Consider the following 16307-nt stretch of genomic DNA (forward strand, 5'->3'; position numbering starts at 1 on the left):
AGGAGGCTCCAGCTCACCTCTTGCCCCGTCCTCTCCCTGCAGCCCCCCTGGACCAGCCCTGCTGCAAGGCTCTCTACGACTTTGAACCCGAAAATGATGGTGAGCTGGGCTTCAAGGAAGGCAACATCATCACCCTGACCAACCAGATCGACGAGAACTGGTACGAGGGGATGATCAATGGCCAGTCAGGCTTCTTCCCCCTCAACTACGTGGAAGTTCTGGTTCCGCTACCTCAGTGAAACGCTCTCCCCCCTCTCCCCTCCCATCTCCCCCTCCACCACCACCACCCAGGGCTCAGCCTCCATTCCACCTCCACCCCCAGGCTGGCCCTCTCCAGGGGGGGGACTGTATCCTCCGTGTCACCTCGGGGCCAGGTTGCCACCAAGGGAACAAGCTGGCAGCAACACCCCCCTCCCCACAGCCCCCACCCCCTTTATCCCAACGCCCCTCCTGTGGATTTGGTTATTTGATTTTGATTTGGGGGTTGGTTGTTTTTTTTTTGGGGTTCTTTTTTTTTTTCTTTTTTTTTTTTTTTTTTTTTTGTCCTTCTTGGTGCTTGAACTTCGGTACTTGTCGCAAGCCTCTGCTGCCCTCTCCATTTTTTTTTGTCTTTTCCTTTGGGTCAAGCATCCGGATGAGCCAGGTAGTGGGAGAACCAGGATGTGCAGGGAGGGTACAGAAGCCCCCAGCCCCACCGAGGGGCAAACCCTTTGCATCCTCACCCCGTCAAACACTGCCCCTCTCCCCAACACCCCTGCAGGACCCCCCCATTCTCCCTGTTCCTGTGGTGGGGGGGACATAAGGTGGCTACAACAACACTACAACACCCACCAAACACTACACCAGGGCTGAGCCCTGCTGGGGGTCCTGAGCCCTGCTGGGGGTGCTGAGCCCTGCTGAGGGTGCTGAGCCCTGCTGGGGGTGCTGAGCCCTGCTGGGGGTCCTGAGCCCTGCTGGGGGTGCTGAGCCCTGCTGAGGGGGCTCTGCCATCCCCGAGGGACAGAGCAGGGCTGTCCCCTGCCTGCTAACAGCCCCCTGCCCCCCTCCCTGACTTGATTTTCAGTATTTTGAGCCAGGTTGCTTCCAGCCCATGGGTTTTTTCCAACTTCTCCAGTGGTGGCAGAGCTGAGGGATGATTTGGGGGGGGGGGAGTGGAGGTGGGGGGCAGAGCAAGTGGTGAATGGGGGAAATTCTGGGCACCACCAGCCCGGGGTTCAGCTGATCCTCACCTGCCTTCTCCAGGCTCTGCCCCTCTACCCCCAGCTTTGGGGAGGGGGAAGGAAGGCAGCAAACAGCTCTGCATCTGACCCTCCCCAGCATTCTCTGTCTCAGGAGTTGGGGGGGTGGGATTTGTGGGCAGGATGGGGGGGCCAGTGGTGGGTGGCAGTTCCTACCCCAGCTCTTCCACTCATCCCCGTGGGTTTCTTTGCTCAAAAGTGGTCTTTTTCCCCCCCCAAATTCCTCCCCCTTGGCTCCAGCACCTCTGCAGCCAACTGCTCTGTCCCCATCCCTGCTGCTCCACCTCCTGTTACACTCACACAGCCCCATTTAAGGATTTTTGTTGGGTTTTTTTAGCCCGTGCATGTCCATGTCTGTCCCATCCTCCCAGCGGGCTGGGACCCCCAGCTTGGGGCAGCCCAAGGGACCCTTGGCCTCGGGACCCTCACTCCTGCACCCTTCCTGGTGGGGATCAGGGTCAGGCTCCCGCTCAGGTGGATGGCAATGAGTTTTTGTCAGCTAGGAGAACTTGTTTTAAATTTTTTTTTTTAATTTTTTTTTTTTTTTTTTTGTAATGGTTTCTCCTGGGTTTCAGGGGACAAACAACCAAAAAAAGATGACCCACAAATCTCAACTTGTATCTCTGAGCAAAAAGTATTAAATGTTTTCTTCTTTCTAACTCCTCTGTCCCCTCTCTGAGCACATGTGGGGGCTCCACGGGCCTGGGGAGGGACAGAGGAGCAGCCCCAAATCAGAATCCCCCTGCTTTAGCCCCTAAAGCCAGGCAGATGGCTGGTGGCCACCACCAACCACAAGGCCACCAGCACCATCCCTCACCATAGCACTGGCAAAATGTCCCCAAGCTGGTGAAGACACATGCTGGCAAGATGTCCCTAAGCACCAGACCCACACACCAGCCACCTCTCAGGATTTGCTCTTTAATCAACTACCATGTCCACAAACAACTGACAGCCAAGACCACCACCACCACCTCCACCACCACCCTCCCATCTGTGCTGCCCCAGGGCTGAGCAGGACCTGGGGGTCCCAGGACCCTTGGGAGGAGCTCCCTGGAGCACTGGGTGATGCAGTGACCCCACTGGGCAGGACCTGGGGGGTCCCAGGACCCCTGGGAGGGGCTCCCTGGAGCAGCAGGTGATGGGGTTACCCCACTGGGCAGGACCTGGGGGTCCCAGGACCCTTGGGAGGAGCTCCCTGGAGCACTGGGTGATGCAGTGACCCCACTGGGCAGGACCCAGGAGGTCCCAGGACCCCTGGGAGAAGCTCCCTGGAGCAGCAGGTGATGGGGTTACCCCACTGGGCAGGACCTGGGGGGTCCCAGGACCCCTGGGAGGAGCTCCCTGGAGCACTGGGTGATGCAGTGACCCCCACAGTGCTGCCCCCACCCTGGGTCCAGATGAGCCCCTCGGGCTGGGGGTGGGATCTGCAGAGCTGAGCCCTGTCTGTTGGGAAGGCACCTGGTCCAAATTGAGGGGGGGGGTCCTGACCCCTCAGCTGCTGAGTATGAGGAGGCTGTAGATCTGCTCCAGGATGTGGGTGAAGCTCTGGTCTTTGGGGGTGTGGGAGTCCAGGGAACCCTGAGGGGGGGAGGTGGCCGTGTTCATTTAGCCCCCCTCCCCCCCAACCAGGAGCCCACTTCCCAGCCAGCTCAGGGCAGGAAGCCCCCTCCTCACCTTCAGCTTGTCCAGGTAGGTCTGATCCTGACTCCACAGCTCCTGAAACTTCACCAGGTCGGGGGCTCCCTTGTAAAACTCCACCAGCAGTGTCTGGGGTGGGAGGAGAGAGGGGGCTGCTGGCACAGGGGCTGCTCCCCCCCCAGTCCTTGTGGCACCAAGACCATGATGGGGATGGAGAGGAGTCACTGACACCAGGACTGATCATAAAATCATAGAATGTCAGGTGGGAAGGGGCCTCAAAGATTTTTTGGTCCAACCCAACCAAGTGTAGACACTGCAGAAATAAAGCTGTATTTTCCTGCAATAAGTTTATATCCATGTACCATGATGTAGAGCAAACTGTGGAACACCTGGAGATAACTGTCACTTTTGAGTGTTGTAAAATTCAGAAAACAAAAGCAAAAATAAATTGCAGTTCCTTACAAATCAGGAAAAAAAATTAAACATTTTATCCCCTGATTCAACAATAATTTGGCAGTAGCCTTGTGCAAGAAAGAAACATTTTCAAAGAAACTAAAATATCATGGTTCTAAAACTCTCCCTCTACAGAAGTATTTAATCAAGTTGCCCAGGGAAGCTGTGGATGCCCCAGCACATGGGATGCAGAAGGGTTGGAACTAGATGATCTTTAAGGTCCCTTCCAACCCCAAACATTCTGTGATTCTATGACATGATATTGTTCATGTCAGATGAGCCCCGAGCTGAGATTTAACCCCTGATGGCAGGATGGGAATGACTGGGTCTGGGATTGGGTCAGGGATTGTCCTTGATGGGGTGAGGGGGTTTTTTTGGGGCCCCCACCCCATGCTCACCATCTCCTGCAGGACATCATTGGTGAGGAACCCATCCTGGATGTAGGCCACCTCCACCTCCATGGGGATGCCGTAGTCATTGGGCCGTTGCTGTAGGATTTAGGGGGGCAGAGGGTCACCCCACAGCACCGGGACCACCCCCACCCCAAATTCCCCCCCCAGGGATGGTGTTCACCTACCTCTGGTGGTGGCATCACCCAGAAGGGGGCAATTTTGGACTCAATGCCGGGGTTGCCGTGATAGTAGGGTCCTGGGGTATGAGAGATGGGGCTGATCCGGGGGGATGACAGCATCCCCAACCCCCCCAGGCTGGTGGGGAGGGGTCTCTCACCACAGATAAGGCCCAGGCAGGGCTGGAAGCCGTTGCCACTCCCCTGCAGCTTGAGCTGATAATCCATCTGCGTGTCGATGTCGTGCAGGGAGGGCAGCGCGGGGCCGAACGGGTGGCTGTGGTACCAGCCCACTAGTGACAGCCCCCGCAGGAACAGGCTCTGGCAGATCTGAGATGGCCAAACCCCGTGGGTCCGGGTCCCTCGGGACCCCCGGCACCACCCCTCCCAACCTGTCCCCACCCCAGGGATCCTTCACCTCCTCCTCCACCACGCCGGCGGTCTCAGCGTCGCCCAGGCGGGTCCGGCAGGGGAAGGCTCGGAGCACGGTCAGCACTGGGGGGGGGACAGAGGGGAGTGGGTGGGTGGGCTTGTCAGGGGCTGGGGGGAGTGGGGGGGTCGCCCACCCCGCTACCTACGCTGCGTGCTGGTGTCCCACCGCCCCCCCAGGTAGCCCACCACTTCACTGCGTGTCAGGTGGCTGTGGAAATCCTAAAGGAAAAAGGTGAAAAAGCAAGAGTTTGGCCCCAAAACGATGCCAAAGACACCATCGGGTGTCCCCAGCGCCGTCAGAGATGTCCCAGCCTGTACCCAGCGGGGAGGGGACGCACCAAGAGCAGGAGGACGTTGCTGGAAATGGCCACGTTGAAGGGCTGGAACTTGTTGATGGCAGCGAAGGACATCACCTCCACCAGGGTCTGGGGGTTCCTGGAAGAGCCCAAACCTGCCAACCCCACCCCCAAGCACCCACGGCAGCACCCACGGGGTCCGTGTCCCCCCCTACCTGGCCAAGTCGCGGGTGCCCAGGGTGCAGTAGCGGACGGGGACCCGGGGTTTGCTCTCCAGCCTTTTCCCTGGGGGGCCGTGATCTGCAACCCAAACCCCCCTCAGCAATATTGCCAGGCTGCCCAGGGCCCCCGGGATCCCCATCCCACCTTACCCATTCCTGCAAGCTCCCCCAGGCTCTTGCACTGCTGCTTCTTGCTCTTCTCCTCTGGTTTTTTGGTAGCCACAGGCTCCGGGATGGTTACCCGACCCTCCTTCGGCATCTCCTCCTCTTCCTCCTCGGCCATCTCCTCCTCCTCGCCTTCGCTGGGCAGGCTCTGAGGGCAGCACAGGACTGGCACCCACCCTACCACCCACCCTGGGGGGCACCCGAGAGTGCCGGGGTCAGGGTCCCAGCCCACCTCCTCGGCAGGCGGAGTGTTGGGCTGGTGCTGGCGCAGCCAGGCAGCTTTGTACTGGTCCAGTTTCTGGCCCTTGTATCGGACTGAGGCCCAACCACACCCCGACTTCTTGGCAGGGTTCACCAGGCGCTTGCAGTGAGTGGCCCAGGCGCTGGGGGAGTTGAAGACCTGTCCTGTCTCCTGCCAGGTGATGGTCCCGTCCGCACCCAGGTCCCCCACGAACTTCTTGCCCTGGGGAGGATGAGGTGAGGCACCCAGAATCACAGACTCAGAGTGGTTTGGGTGGGAAGGGAGCTTAAAGCTCACCCAGTGCCACCCCTGCCATGGGCAGGGACACCTCCCACCAGCCCAGGGTGCTCCAAGTCCCATCCAACCTGGGGCCTTCAGCACTGCCAGGGATGGGGCAGCCACAGCTTCTCTGGGCAACCTGGGGCTCAGCACCCTCACACCAAAGAATTTCTTCCTCATGTCCAACCTAAAGCTTCTTCTTCCAGTTCAAAGCCACCACCCCTCATCCCATCCCTCCAGGCCCTTGTCCAAAGTTCCTCCCCAGCTTTCCTGGAGCACTTTCAGGCACTGGAAGATGCTCTAAGCTCTCCCCGCAGCCTTCTCCAGGCTGAACACCCCCAGTCTAGAGAACAGGTGACCTCAGAGTACCTGCCAGCCCCCCGTCTCCATCCCACATCCCCGGGCTCACCAGGTAGTAGATGGAGAGGACACCACAGGCTGGCTCCAGGAGCCCATCACGCAGCAGGACACGCAGGGTGATGCCTCGGCGGGTCAGCACGGCCCCTCGGCTGCCCCCTGCCGCCTTCCCCCCACTCCCCACCTCCGCTTCGGCCTCCTCCAGCACCGGCTCCAGCTCCTCCTCATCCTCCTCCAGCTCGTCCCCGCCGGGGGAGGCAGCCACCAGCCCTGCGGAACGGGACACAGGGGCACAGCACCCGTGGGTGTCCCCCGCACAGCACCCTGGGGTGTCCCCCCTCACGTCTGCCCATGGGTGGGAGCGCTGGGAGAGGGGTGCGCAGGGACACGGGGACACGAGGACACTGTGAGGGGAGGGATGGGCACAGGGATGGGAGAACGGGGGGGGGATGGGGGGCTGGGGACACCGATGGGGGCCAGGGGGAGGTGTGAGGACACGGGGAGATGACAACAGGACAAGGGGACATGTTGGGGGTCACAGGGTCGTGGGGCCAAGGCTGCCTGTGCTGAAACCCAGAGGGACCCAGGAGTGTGAGAGGCCCCTGGGGGAGGGACCCCCGCCCCTGTCTGGTCCTGCCCCACGAGTGTTCCAGGGTATCCCCACCCCTGACCCACGGGTGTCTCTGTCCACGTCCCACGGGTGTCCTGGCATGTCCCCACTACTGACCCACGGATGTCCCTGGCCCACGGGTGCCCTTGCCTGTGCCCCACCCCTATCCCACGGGTGTTCCCATCCCCGTGCCACGGGTGTCCTTGTCCGTGTCCCACCCCTTTCCCACGAGTGCGCCGGGGTGTCCCGGGTCGCGGACACGCAGGGCGGGTCCCGCGGGTGGGTTCACGCAGGTGCGTGTTAGCGCTCACGAGCACGCGCGGGTTCACACGCACGTGCACGAGGGGCGGAGGGGCGTGTGCGCGGGCACGCGCAGGTGCACGGTGCGGGCGCGCGCCCCGAGCGTGTGCGTGCGCGCAAGGGGGCAGCGGGGGGAGTTGTGCGGGGGGATGGGGGGGGTGCCCGGTGCCGGTCCCGGTCCCGGTCCCGGTGCCGGCGGTACCTGCCATCCGCGCGCCGCTCCCGCCGCTCCCGGTGCGCGCGGCGGCGGCGCCACGTGACGGGGCGGCCCCGCGCGCCCCGCCCCAGCCGGTGCGAGGAGGGGGGGGGCTGGGGGGGCGGACACCGGTACCGGGCCGGTGGGACACGGACAGACCGGAACCCGATGTGGGGAGAGCCGCAGCCCAGCACCTGCCACACCGGGCAGGGGGGGACACGGGGACGGAGCGCACCGGGACGCTGCCCACATCCCTCGCACCGGGCCCTCACCGGGGCTGTGCTTCCCCCCCCCTCCCCGCTGCCCTTCGCCCCGGGGCGGGGCTTCCCGGTGTCCGCAGCACGGCCCGGCCCGGCCCGGCCCGGCCCGGCCCGGCCCGGCCCGGCCCGGCGGCACCTGCGGCTTCGGCGGCGGCGGCGAGAGAGGGAGGGAGGGGGGGACGTGGTCCGGCCGGTGCCACCGCCCCGGCGGAGGTGACTCCGGTCCCGGCACAGCTACGAGGGGTTCGTGGAGAAGCGGGGGCCATGGGTCCAGGTGGGCCCGCACCCCCGGGACCGATCCCCCTGCACCCGGAATCGAGTTCCGTAAAACCCCCGTAAAACCCTGGTCCTGGGACCGACCCCCCCCCGATCGATCCCCGGCACCTCGGGGTCGACCCCTTATATGTTATGTCCTTGTCCTGGAACCGACTCCCGGTACCCCTGGACCGACCCCTGATGCCCCCAGGTCCCGGGACCGATACCCGGGATCCCCCCCCCCGACATCCTCCGGAACTGATCCCCTGAGATCCCCTGGATTCCCGGCACGTTGGGATTGATCCCCAGCACCCCGGGACCGAGCCTCAGCACCCCCAGCACTGCCCCACCGGGACCGGACTGGACTCGTTATGCCAGAGCCCGGTGTGCCGGTGCCCGGTGGTGGAGCTGAGCCGCATTCGGACCCCCGGGACTACCGGAGGGTCTGGGCCGGGCTGCGGGTGCTCACGCTGACCTTCTACCGGGGGGCCCGGGAATGCGAGGTATGAGGGGAGGGGGGCACTGGGCGGGACCCTCGAGACTGGGACCCCCGGGTGAGGGTCCTGGCCGGGACCCTGAGCCACCACCAGGATGGGACCCCCCCAAGAAATGGGGAATCTCCCCCCCTTCAAGACAAGTATTCTTGGGACCCCAAGTATTCCGAGGCCCCAAGACTGGGACCCCCGAGGGTCTGGGAGCCTCAAAAGATATGGAATTCTCAAGGTTAGGATCTCTGGGAACTGGGACCCAAAAGACTGGGGGCCCTAAGGAATGAGTGTCCCAAGGGGGTGGGACACAAGGGGCTGGGACCCCAAAATGACAGGGAGCTCCCCCAAAGCACTGAGACACAAAAGACCTGGGATCCCCTAAAGGGATGGGACCACGGGGCTGGGTCTGCCCCTCCAGTGCCCAGGAGTGGTGGGCAGGGACTGGGGGACCATGGGGTGGGGAAGCAGTGGGAGGGGGGTGTCCCCAAGTGACCCCATGTGTGTGCTATATCCCCCAGTATCACTGCTGAGGTGGTGCAGTACTTCGTGGGGAGCAGCCCCTGCACCGGGATACTGGGGGGGGGCTTCGAGGGGGGGTTTGGGGTGATAGAGGGACTCTAGCAGGGCCAGGGGGGTCTAGCAGGATGGTACTGGGTGCAGCTGTGGGTGGCTGGGGGGTTGGAGGGCATCTGGGGGGTGGCATGGGGGAGGGGGGACAGAGCTGCTTGGGGTGGGAGCCTGGGGGGGATGGGTTGGGGTATCCATGACTCTCCCCCCTCCCCTCCTTCTCTGCTCCAGAGTTTGTGGAGAGGGATGATGAGAATGGGGAGGAAACCCGGGGGGGGAGATGCGAGCCCCCCCCTGCCACCCCTCAGCCCTTCCCCCCTGTGCTGGGAGCACCGAAGCTGCCACCCAGCCCTCATTGCCCTGTGCTGCAGCCCCTGGGGGGGTCTGGAAAGCCCCCCTCATTTGGGGGCACCCCGAAGAAGGAGCAGCTATACCTGAATGAGGAGGGTGGTTGGGTTGGGAGAAACTGAGGCAGGGAGGAGGCTACCTCCCCCCTCCTTAACCCCCCCATGCTGATTCCTGCCCCTCTCCACAGTGGAACAAGACCCCCAGAGCCTGGTGCCCCCCCCGTGCCCTGCTGCCACACCAGGGGGAGGGGGATGCCCTTTAGGGGGGGGAAACATGGGGGTCCTGTCACCGACCCTGTGAGGGGGCAGCAAAGACGAGGGGGGGAGCAGGATGGTCCCCCTGGGATTGGGGGGGCCATAGGAGGGGTGAGGGGACCCCCTCAGCTGCCTGGGTCCCCTGCCATGTTGTCACCTCCCCCCCCCAATGTCCCAGGCATGTCCCAGGAGCTGGCCAAGAGGCTGCAGCTGTGCTGAGGACTGATGGGTGCCAGTGTGGGGGGAGGACACCCTGCTGCCCCCCCCCTTTGTGCCAGGAACCAGCTGGGCCAGCAGTGACACCACTCCCACCCCCCCCAGGGCAAAGCTGCCCCCAGCCCCCCCTGCCCCAGGCACCCCCTAGGGCTGGGGTGAGCCATTAAAGTGGGGGGGATTGCAGCAATGGACCCCTCCCCAGATACTGGGGTGGGGGAACTGAATAAAGAGGTGGAAGGGGCGGCACCAGGCTCCCCCCCCCAAAAAAAAAAAAACCAAACAGCAAACCCACCCTGTCCCATCCACACCTACATCCCAATTTATTCTTAGGCCAGAAGCAACTCTCACTGGTGGGGGGGGACGTACCCACCCCAGGGGGGGCACAAAGTGTGTCTGGGGGGTGGGGTTGCAGCTGGTGGGACCATAGGTGCCAGTGCACCCTAATTTGGGAGCTGGGATGGCCCCACCAGAGCAGTGTATGGGTACGGGGGGGGTGGGGGTTGTTTGGGGAGGGGGCTGAGGGTACATTCAGTGCTCTTGCCTTAGAGGGGGGCCCAGGGGGGGGCCCAGCTCTAGGGCAGGCTGGCATTGGAGCTGCTGGCTGTGCTGTTGCGTTTCTGGAGACATTTCACAGCGCTGGGCACCTGCAAGCCCGAGGAGACGTGGAAGCTGCCACACCAGACCTACGGGCAGAGGAGGGCTGGGGGGTTGCTGGCATGCAGCTGGGGGGGGGCTGGAGCCTACCAGCACCACAGCCCCCCCAGGAGCCACCCAGCCCTGGCCCCCCCCCAACCCTTACTGTGAAGGCTGGGAGCACCGGCTGCGTGAACTTGGCCTTGAAGGTGTGGAGCAGCTGCTTGGTCCTGGCGTTATAGAAGGACAGGAAGCCTGTGGACAGGGAGGGGGTCACGGGGAGGGGTCACAGGCAGGCACAGAGCCTGCAGACCCCCCCAGCAGAGTGTGCAGAGTAGTGGTAATGGCCACGGTCGACATGCCGGCGTCTGCGGTGACGGCAACAGCCACGGTTGGCAACACCCACGGTGGTGGTAACGTCCACAGCGGATAGACAGGTGCCCACGGTGGTGACAATGCCCACGGGGGACATGTAGGTGGTGGCATAGCCCCAGCGCTGCCCCGCCCCTCCAGTCCTGCACCCACCTTCGTGGAAGTTGCAGTAGACACCGATGCAGTCGGGCACGGGCACATCCAGCACCTTGGCCTTGTTGGCGTGCTTGGCGCTGAAGCTGACCTGCAGCCAGTTGTTGAGGTGGAGGCACCAGGAGGCTGAGGTCTTGCCCAACTGATCGAATTTGCCCAGGCTGCGATATGCCACCCCCACACCAAAAGCTTTGCTGTCCCGGTCGTACCGCACCTCCCAGTAGTGGTCGTCACCATCGATCAGAGTGTCACCTGCGAGCACGGGGCATGGCCCTGCCTGGTCACACAGAGTGCCCTGCCCTGCTCCCAGCCCTGCCAAGTCCTTCTCCCCGTCCCACACCACCCCCTGCACCCTCACAGCCACCCATACCCCCTCCCTCACCCCTTGGTCCCCATCCATCCACCCACCCATCCATCCATCCATCCATCCATCCATCCATCCATCCATCCACCCATCCATCCATCCATCCACCCATCCATCCATCCATCCATCCATCCATCCATCCATCCACCCATCCATCCATCCATCCACCCATCCATCCATCCATCCATCCACCCATCCATCCATCCATCCATCCATCCATCCATCCATCCATCCACCCATCCATCCATCCATCCATCCATCCATCCATCCATCCATCCACCCATCCATCCATCCATCCATCCATCCATCCATCCATCCATCCATCCACTCATCCATCCATCCATCCATCCATCCATCCATCCATCCATCCATCCATCCATCCCCTCTGGGTCTTGACCCAAGCCCCACCAGCTCCCTCTGGGTGCCCACCGACACCTCTGCACCCTCAGAGCCACCTCGTTCCCTCCCAGCCTCCCTGCCCCCCACCAGCACCCACCGGGTGCCCCCCAAGTTCTCACCCAGGACCGTGTAGGACTCGGCAGTGAAGCGATCTCTGCCCCCACGCCCCGAGGGCATCCTCTTGGGTGACTGTACCACCCTAGGACAGAGGAACACCGGGTTGGGTACCGGGGGAGCGAGGGTCTCAACATCCCAGTGACAAGGAGAAGGATCTGAGGGGGGGGGATGTGTGACTGTGTGACATTACCTGGCAGGTGAGTTGGCAGGTGAGGCCGTCCTGCCCTTGCCATCCTTCTCCCGTGCCTTGACGTCCTGCACCTTGCCCCCCGTGGCGTCCCACTCCACGCTCAGCTCCTCCACCCGCAGGTTCTGGTGGCACGTGCTGGCGTCCAGCCGAAACATGAAGGCTGGGGACAGCCACCATCAGCATGTCCCCCTGCCTCCTCGCCTGGCACCCAGGGCTCGTTCACAGACTCCTGACACGCTTGGAAACGGGCAACACAGGGTGACACGGTGGGGGGGAAAAGGGGAGTGACGGGTGCCCTTCCACCCTGCTGGCACCCACCTCTCGTTTCCAAAGTGACCGGCTCGGAGAACTCGCCCGCCACCGCCTTGTTACACGCCCGCACCCGAAAATTCATGTACTTCATGTCAAACTTCAGCCCTGTGGGCACAGCGGGGTGACAAGGAAGGACATGGAGGGAGTGGCACAAAGCCTGACATTGTCACCAAGCCCCCCAGAACAGCCCCGGCCTCCTGCCACCCACTCCCAGCCTGGTATTTTTGGGGAGTGGTGTTGCCCTCACCACAGAGGGTGTACTCGGTGGTCTTGATGCCCTCGACCACCATCCAGGGCTGGTCCTCCTTGGCACGGGGGGGCCCCTCGAAGTTGGTCTTGCGATACTCCAGGACGTAGTGGTCAATCTTGCTGTCCTCGTCGGGCATCCTCCAGGCCAGGGTCACACAGTTATCAGCCACCAGTGACTCCGTCAGGTCGATCTCGGGGGTGCTGGGCACTGCCCATGGGAGCAGCCGTGACAGTGTCCCCCCCCACAGCAAGCAGGGGTATCCCCCAAGTCCCCCAGAGACCCCCAGGGCACTCATAACTCCCATGGGCTCAGCACCCCAGGGATACTGGGCATGGCACCCTGGGGATCCCACGTGTGGCACTCCAGGGATCCCACATGTGACACCGCAGAGACCCTGGGCATGGCACCCAATGCACCCTTGGTACAGCACCCTGAGGACCCCACATGTGACACCACAGAGACCCTGGGCATGGCACCCACTGCACCCTTGGTACAGCACCCTGAGGACCCCACATGTGACACCACAGAGACCCTGGGCATGGCACCCACTGCACCCTTGGTACAGCACCCTGAGGACCCCACATGTGGCACCCAGGGACTCCAGGTGTGGTACTTCAGGGACCCTGAGCATGGCACCCACTGCACCCCCAGGCACTGCTGTGTCTGAGGACCCCACGAGTGCCACCCCAAGGACCCCGGGTGTGACACTTCAGGGGCCCTGAACACGGCACCCAATGCACCCTTGGGCACGACACCCTGGGGACCCCATGTGTGACACCCTGGCAAACCCAAGCACGGCACCTCTTGCACCCCTGTGCACGACAACCCCCTCCCCCCATCCCTGACACCTCCAGACAGTCACCCCAAGGTGCCCCAGGCCTGGCATCCCCCCAACTCCTCACCCCATCCCCCTGGCACCGCCCCCCCAGTGCCCCCCAGCACCAGGCCATGCCCGATGCCCACCCTGTCCCTGCACCCACGGGTGATACCTGGCAGGAAGGTGAGGGCCTGGAGCATCCGGCGTTCCTGGGCAAAATCCACCATCAGGTGGCTCATGTTGTCACTGACCTTGGCCTTCAGCGAGAGGCGGAAAGCGGGCGCCATCGTCACACTGCAGGGGGGACAAAGGGACCGGGGTCAGGGGGACCCAGAGCCAGGCACCCACCCAGCCCTGCCCGGCTGTGGGGCGGTGGAAAGGGGGGGGCAGAGACACCCCAGTACCCACAGGGCCACCTCAGCACCCATGGGACCACCTCAGTAGCCACAGGGCAACCTCAGCACCCATGGGGCCATCCCAGCACCCAAGGGACCAACTCAGCACTCGTTGAGGCAATCTCAGCAGCCACAGGGCCACCTCGGCACCCATGGGACCACCTCAGCAGCCACAGGGCAACCTCGGCACCCAGGAGGCTACCTCAGCACCCACGGGACCACCTCAGCACCCATGGGACCACCTCAGTAGCCACAGGGCAACCTCAGCACCCATGGGGTCATCCCAGCACCCACGGGTCCATCCCAGCACCCAAGGGACCAACTCAGCACTCATTGAGGCAGTCTCAGCAGCCACAGGGCAACCTCAGGACCCACAGGGCCACCTCAGCCACGGGGGCACCCGCCAGGGAGCCCAGGCTGGCAGGGGTGGGGGAGGCAATGGGAGTGAGGGGGTGCTGGGGGGGCCGTACCTATCCTTGATCTGTTTGGCAGCCTTGTGAGCGCAGTGGAAAAAGAGGAGGAAAAACAAAGAGCAGATGAGGCAGCAGTGCCAGGAGCCAGCGTGCCCCAACCCCCACCCCACTGCCAGCCTGACACAGCCTCCCCGTGTCCCCAAAGCAGCACCCAGCAGCAGCATCCCCATGTCCCCAGATATGGTAACTCTAAGGCACAGTGTCCCCATGTCCCCAGAACAGCACTCAGCAGCACAGTGTCCCCATGTCCCCAAAGCAGTACCCTAGGGTCAAGTGTCCCCAAAGCAGCACCCAGCAGCCAGCACCCCTGTGTCCCCATGTCCCCACTGCCATACCCCACAGCAGAGCACCCCTGCTGCCATACCCCGTGGCACGGTGTACCCACATCCCCACTGTGGCACCCCGTGGCACAGCACCCCTCTTCCCCCATGGCAGTACCCCATGGCACTGTGTCCCCCTTGTGACACCCCATGGCACAGTGTCCCCATGTCCCCGCTGCAGTACCCCTGTGGCACAACAGCCCCGTGTCCCTGTTGTGGCACCCCACATGGCACAGCACCCCACAGCACAGCACCCCAATGGCACAGCACCCCATACCCCCACCAGCACCCCCATGGCACAAGACCCCATACCCAGATCAGTATCCCCATAGCACAGCACCCCCATAGCACAAGACCCCATACCCAGATCAGTATCCCCACAGCACAGCACCCCCATGGCACAGCACCCCATAGCCCCACAGCACCATCCTGGCCATGCCCCTGGGAGCCCCAGGTCTCAGGGTGACCCCAGCCAGCCCTGCCCAGCACAGACAGAGAGAAAAGTGCCCACGGGGGGGGTGGCTGCAGCCCCAGCATGGTCCCTAAGTAGGGGGATCAGGGTGTCCCCAAGCTTGGGGGGGGGGGGAGCTGTACCTGGGGGAAGTCATGGTGGTTGGCTGTCCCCAGGGCCTGGTTGGCAGTCTCCAGAAGCTCCTCTGAGCTCTCCAGGGCCTTGGCACAGGCTGCCAGCTGGGCCTGGAGTGGGAAGGGGATGCGGGTGGGTGAGAGGGTGGGGGGGTGGGAGGGTGGGAGGGGGCTGTGGGGGGGCTGACCTGCAGCTCGTAGGTGCGGCTGGCACGGTCCTGCTTGATCTTCATCAGCATCTCCTCCTTCAGCTCATCCAGCAGAGCATAGAGCGACTGGAACTCACCTTCCAGGTCCTCCTGAGCCCGCGATGAGTTGGCCTGGCGGCAAGGGACACGGGGATGTCACCCCGTGGGGGACACCAGGGAGCCGGGGAGGGGTCCCCAGGATCCGTGCCTCCCCCCGGTACCTCCACATTCTGCATCATCTGCTTGAGGGAGTAGATGAAGTTCTGGATCTCCTCATTCTTCACGGCCAGGGTGGTGATGATCTTCCGCAGAGCCTCCTGCCCGGCCCCCCCCGACCACAATCAGCACCCCCAGATCCCCCTCGACCCCCACATTCCCTCCCCCCCAGCCCAGGCCCAGGCACTGCAGGCAGCACCGGGCAGTGCCAGCACCGGGCAGTGCCAGCGCCAGGCCCGGGGGATGACTTGGCAAGTGTCAGCAGAGAGGGCAGCAGGGGGACAGCCCTGCACCCCTCCTGCACCCCTAAACACCTCCTGCAGCCCCTCCTGCACCCCTCAGCCTCTCCTGCACCTCTGAGCCCCTCTCGCATGCCTCCTGCACCCCTAACCCCTCCCGCACCTCACTCTTTTGCACCCCGAAACCCCTCCTGCACCCTCCATCCTGCACCTCTCCTGGGTCCCTGCACCCCTCAACCCTGTCTGAACCCCTGCTGCATCCCTAAACCTCTCCCGAACCCCTCCTGAACCCCTCAGCCCCTCCCGAACCCCTCACGCCCTCCTGCACCCTTAACCTCCTCCTCTATCCCTCCCTCCTCCACCCCTCCTCCTCCCTCTCCATCCCTCCCGCACCCATCCCGCACCCTTCCATCCCTCCCGCATCCCCCCCTCCTTTGCCATCCCTAACCCCCCCATTCCTCTCGCTCCGTCCCCCTCTCCATCCATCTCCCCCCCTCTCCCTCCATCCCCCCCTCATCCACCTGGTCGCCCATTCCGGGCCGGCCCCGCCGCTCGGCCCCGACGACACCAACAAAGGGGGAGCGGCGCCCCCCGCCCCCCCCCCCGCCCCTCCCGCGGCGGGGCACGATGGGAATCGTAGTCCGGCCATGGGGACCCCCGAGGGATGCTGGGAGATGTAGTTCTGGGGGCGGAGTATGGGGGAGCATGAGAGACAGACCCCCCCCTCGGGGACCTCCCCCCCAGGTACCTCCCTGGGAAGGGGACAGTGAGCCCCCCACACCCCCGGGTCTGCCCCCACCCACCCGCCCGAGGCACCCAGGGGTGTGGGGAGGGGGCACTGCCACCCTATGGGGGGTCCCCACTATGGGACCCCCATCCTCCCTGCCCGGGTCAGGACGTGT

At 63.7% G+C, this 16307-nt stretch overlaps 3 protein-coding genes across 5 annotated transcripts in view; 1 reads left to right on the top strand and 2 right to left on the bottom strand.

Moving 5' to 3' along the window:
* Positions 1–1897, top strand: part of SH3GL1 (SH3 domain containing GRB2 like 1, endophilin A2) — a 35468-nt gene extending 33571 nt beyond the window's left edge. For all 3 annotated transcript variants that reach the window (XM_071727725.1, XM_071727726.1, XM_071727727.1), the window contains one exon: positions 43–1897. In XM_071727725.1, the coding sequence (XP_071583826.1) occupies positions 43–239 (197 nt within the window). In that variant the 3' untranslated portion in view covers positions 240–1897. The remainder of the gene's footprint in view (positions 1–42) is intronic.
* MPND (MPN domain containing) lies at positions 1565–7294 on the bottom strand. The gene is given in 14 exon segments (XM_071727724.1): positions 1565–2256; positions 2329–2816; positions 2913–3005; positions 3728–3817; positions 3907–3977; positions 4059–4227; positions 4316–4392; positions 4476–4548; positions 4668–4764; positions 4841–4979; positions 4982–5159; positions 5244–5474; positions 5941–6158; positions 7001–7294. Coding segments are annotated over 13 exon segments (1530 nt in total). The 5' UTR covers positions 7008–7294; the 3' UTR covers positions 1565–2256; positions 2329–2729.
* A 2384-nt stretch (positions 7295–9678) lies between these two features.
* On the bottom strand, positions 9679–16001 carry FSD1 (fibronectin type III and SPRY domain containing 1). The gene is made up of 13 exons (XM_071727872.1): positions 15927–16001; positions 15172–15267; positions 14951–15082; positions 14772–14873; positions 13855–13877; positions 13162–13283; positions 12170–12379; positions 11929–12027; positions 11611–11770; positions 11423–11502; positions 10541–10792; positions 10182–10270; positions 9679–10065 (listed from the first exon to the last, which is right to left on the bottom strand). The coding sequence occupies exons 1-13, from the start codon at positions 15936–15938 to the stop codon at positions 9955–9957; spliced, it is 1488 nt and encodes a 495-aa protein (XP_071583973.1). The 5' UTR covers positions 15939–16001; the 3' UTR covers positions 9679–9954.
* Between the last annotated feature and the right edge of the window lie 306 nt (positions 16002–16307).

The sequence above is a fragment of the Heliangelus exortis genome, chromosome 28 (genome assembly GCF_036169615.1).
Source record: "Heliangelus exortis chromosome 28, bHelExo1.hap1, whole genome shotgun sequence".
NCBI classification, from domain to species: domain Eukaryota; kingdom Metazoa; phylum Chordata; class Aves; order Apodiformes; family Trochilidae; genus Heliangelus; species Heliangelus exortis.

Bases quoted from the DNA above. Each gene is read 5' to 3' on its own strand.
- FSD1 (XM_071727872.1), bottom strand. The intron at 12,028-12,169 runs GTGAGGGCAACA...CTGTGCCCACAG, and splicing joins CACCGAGTACACCCTCTGTG to GGCTGAAGTTTGACATGAAG. The intron at 10,066-10,181 runs GTAAGGGTTGGG...CTCTGCCCGTAG, and splicing joins CGGTGCTCCCAGCCTTCACA to GTCTGGTGTGGCAGCTTCCA.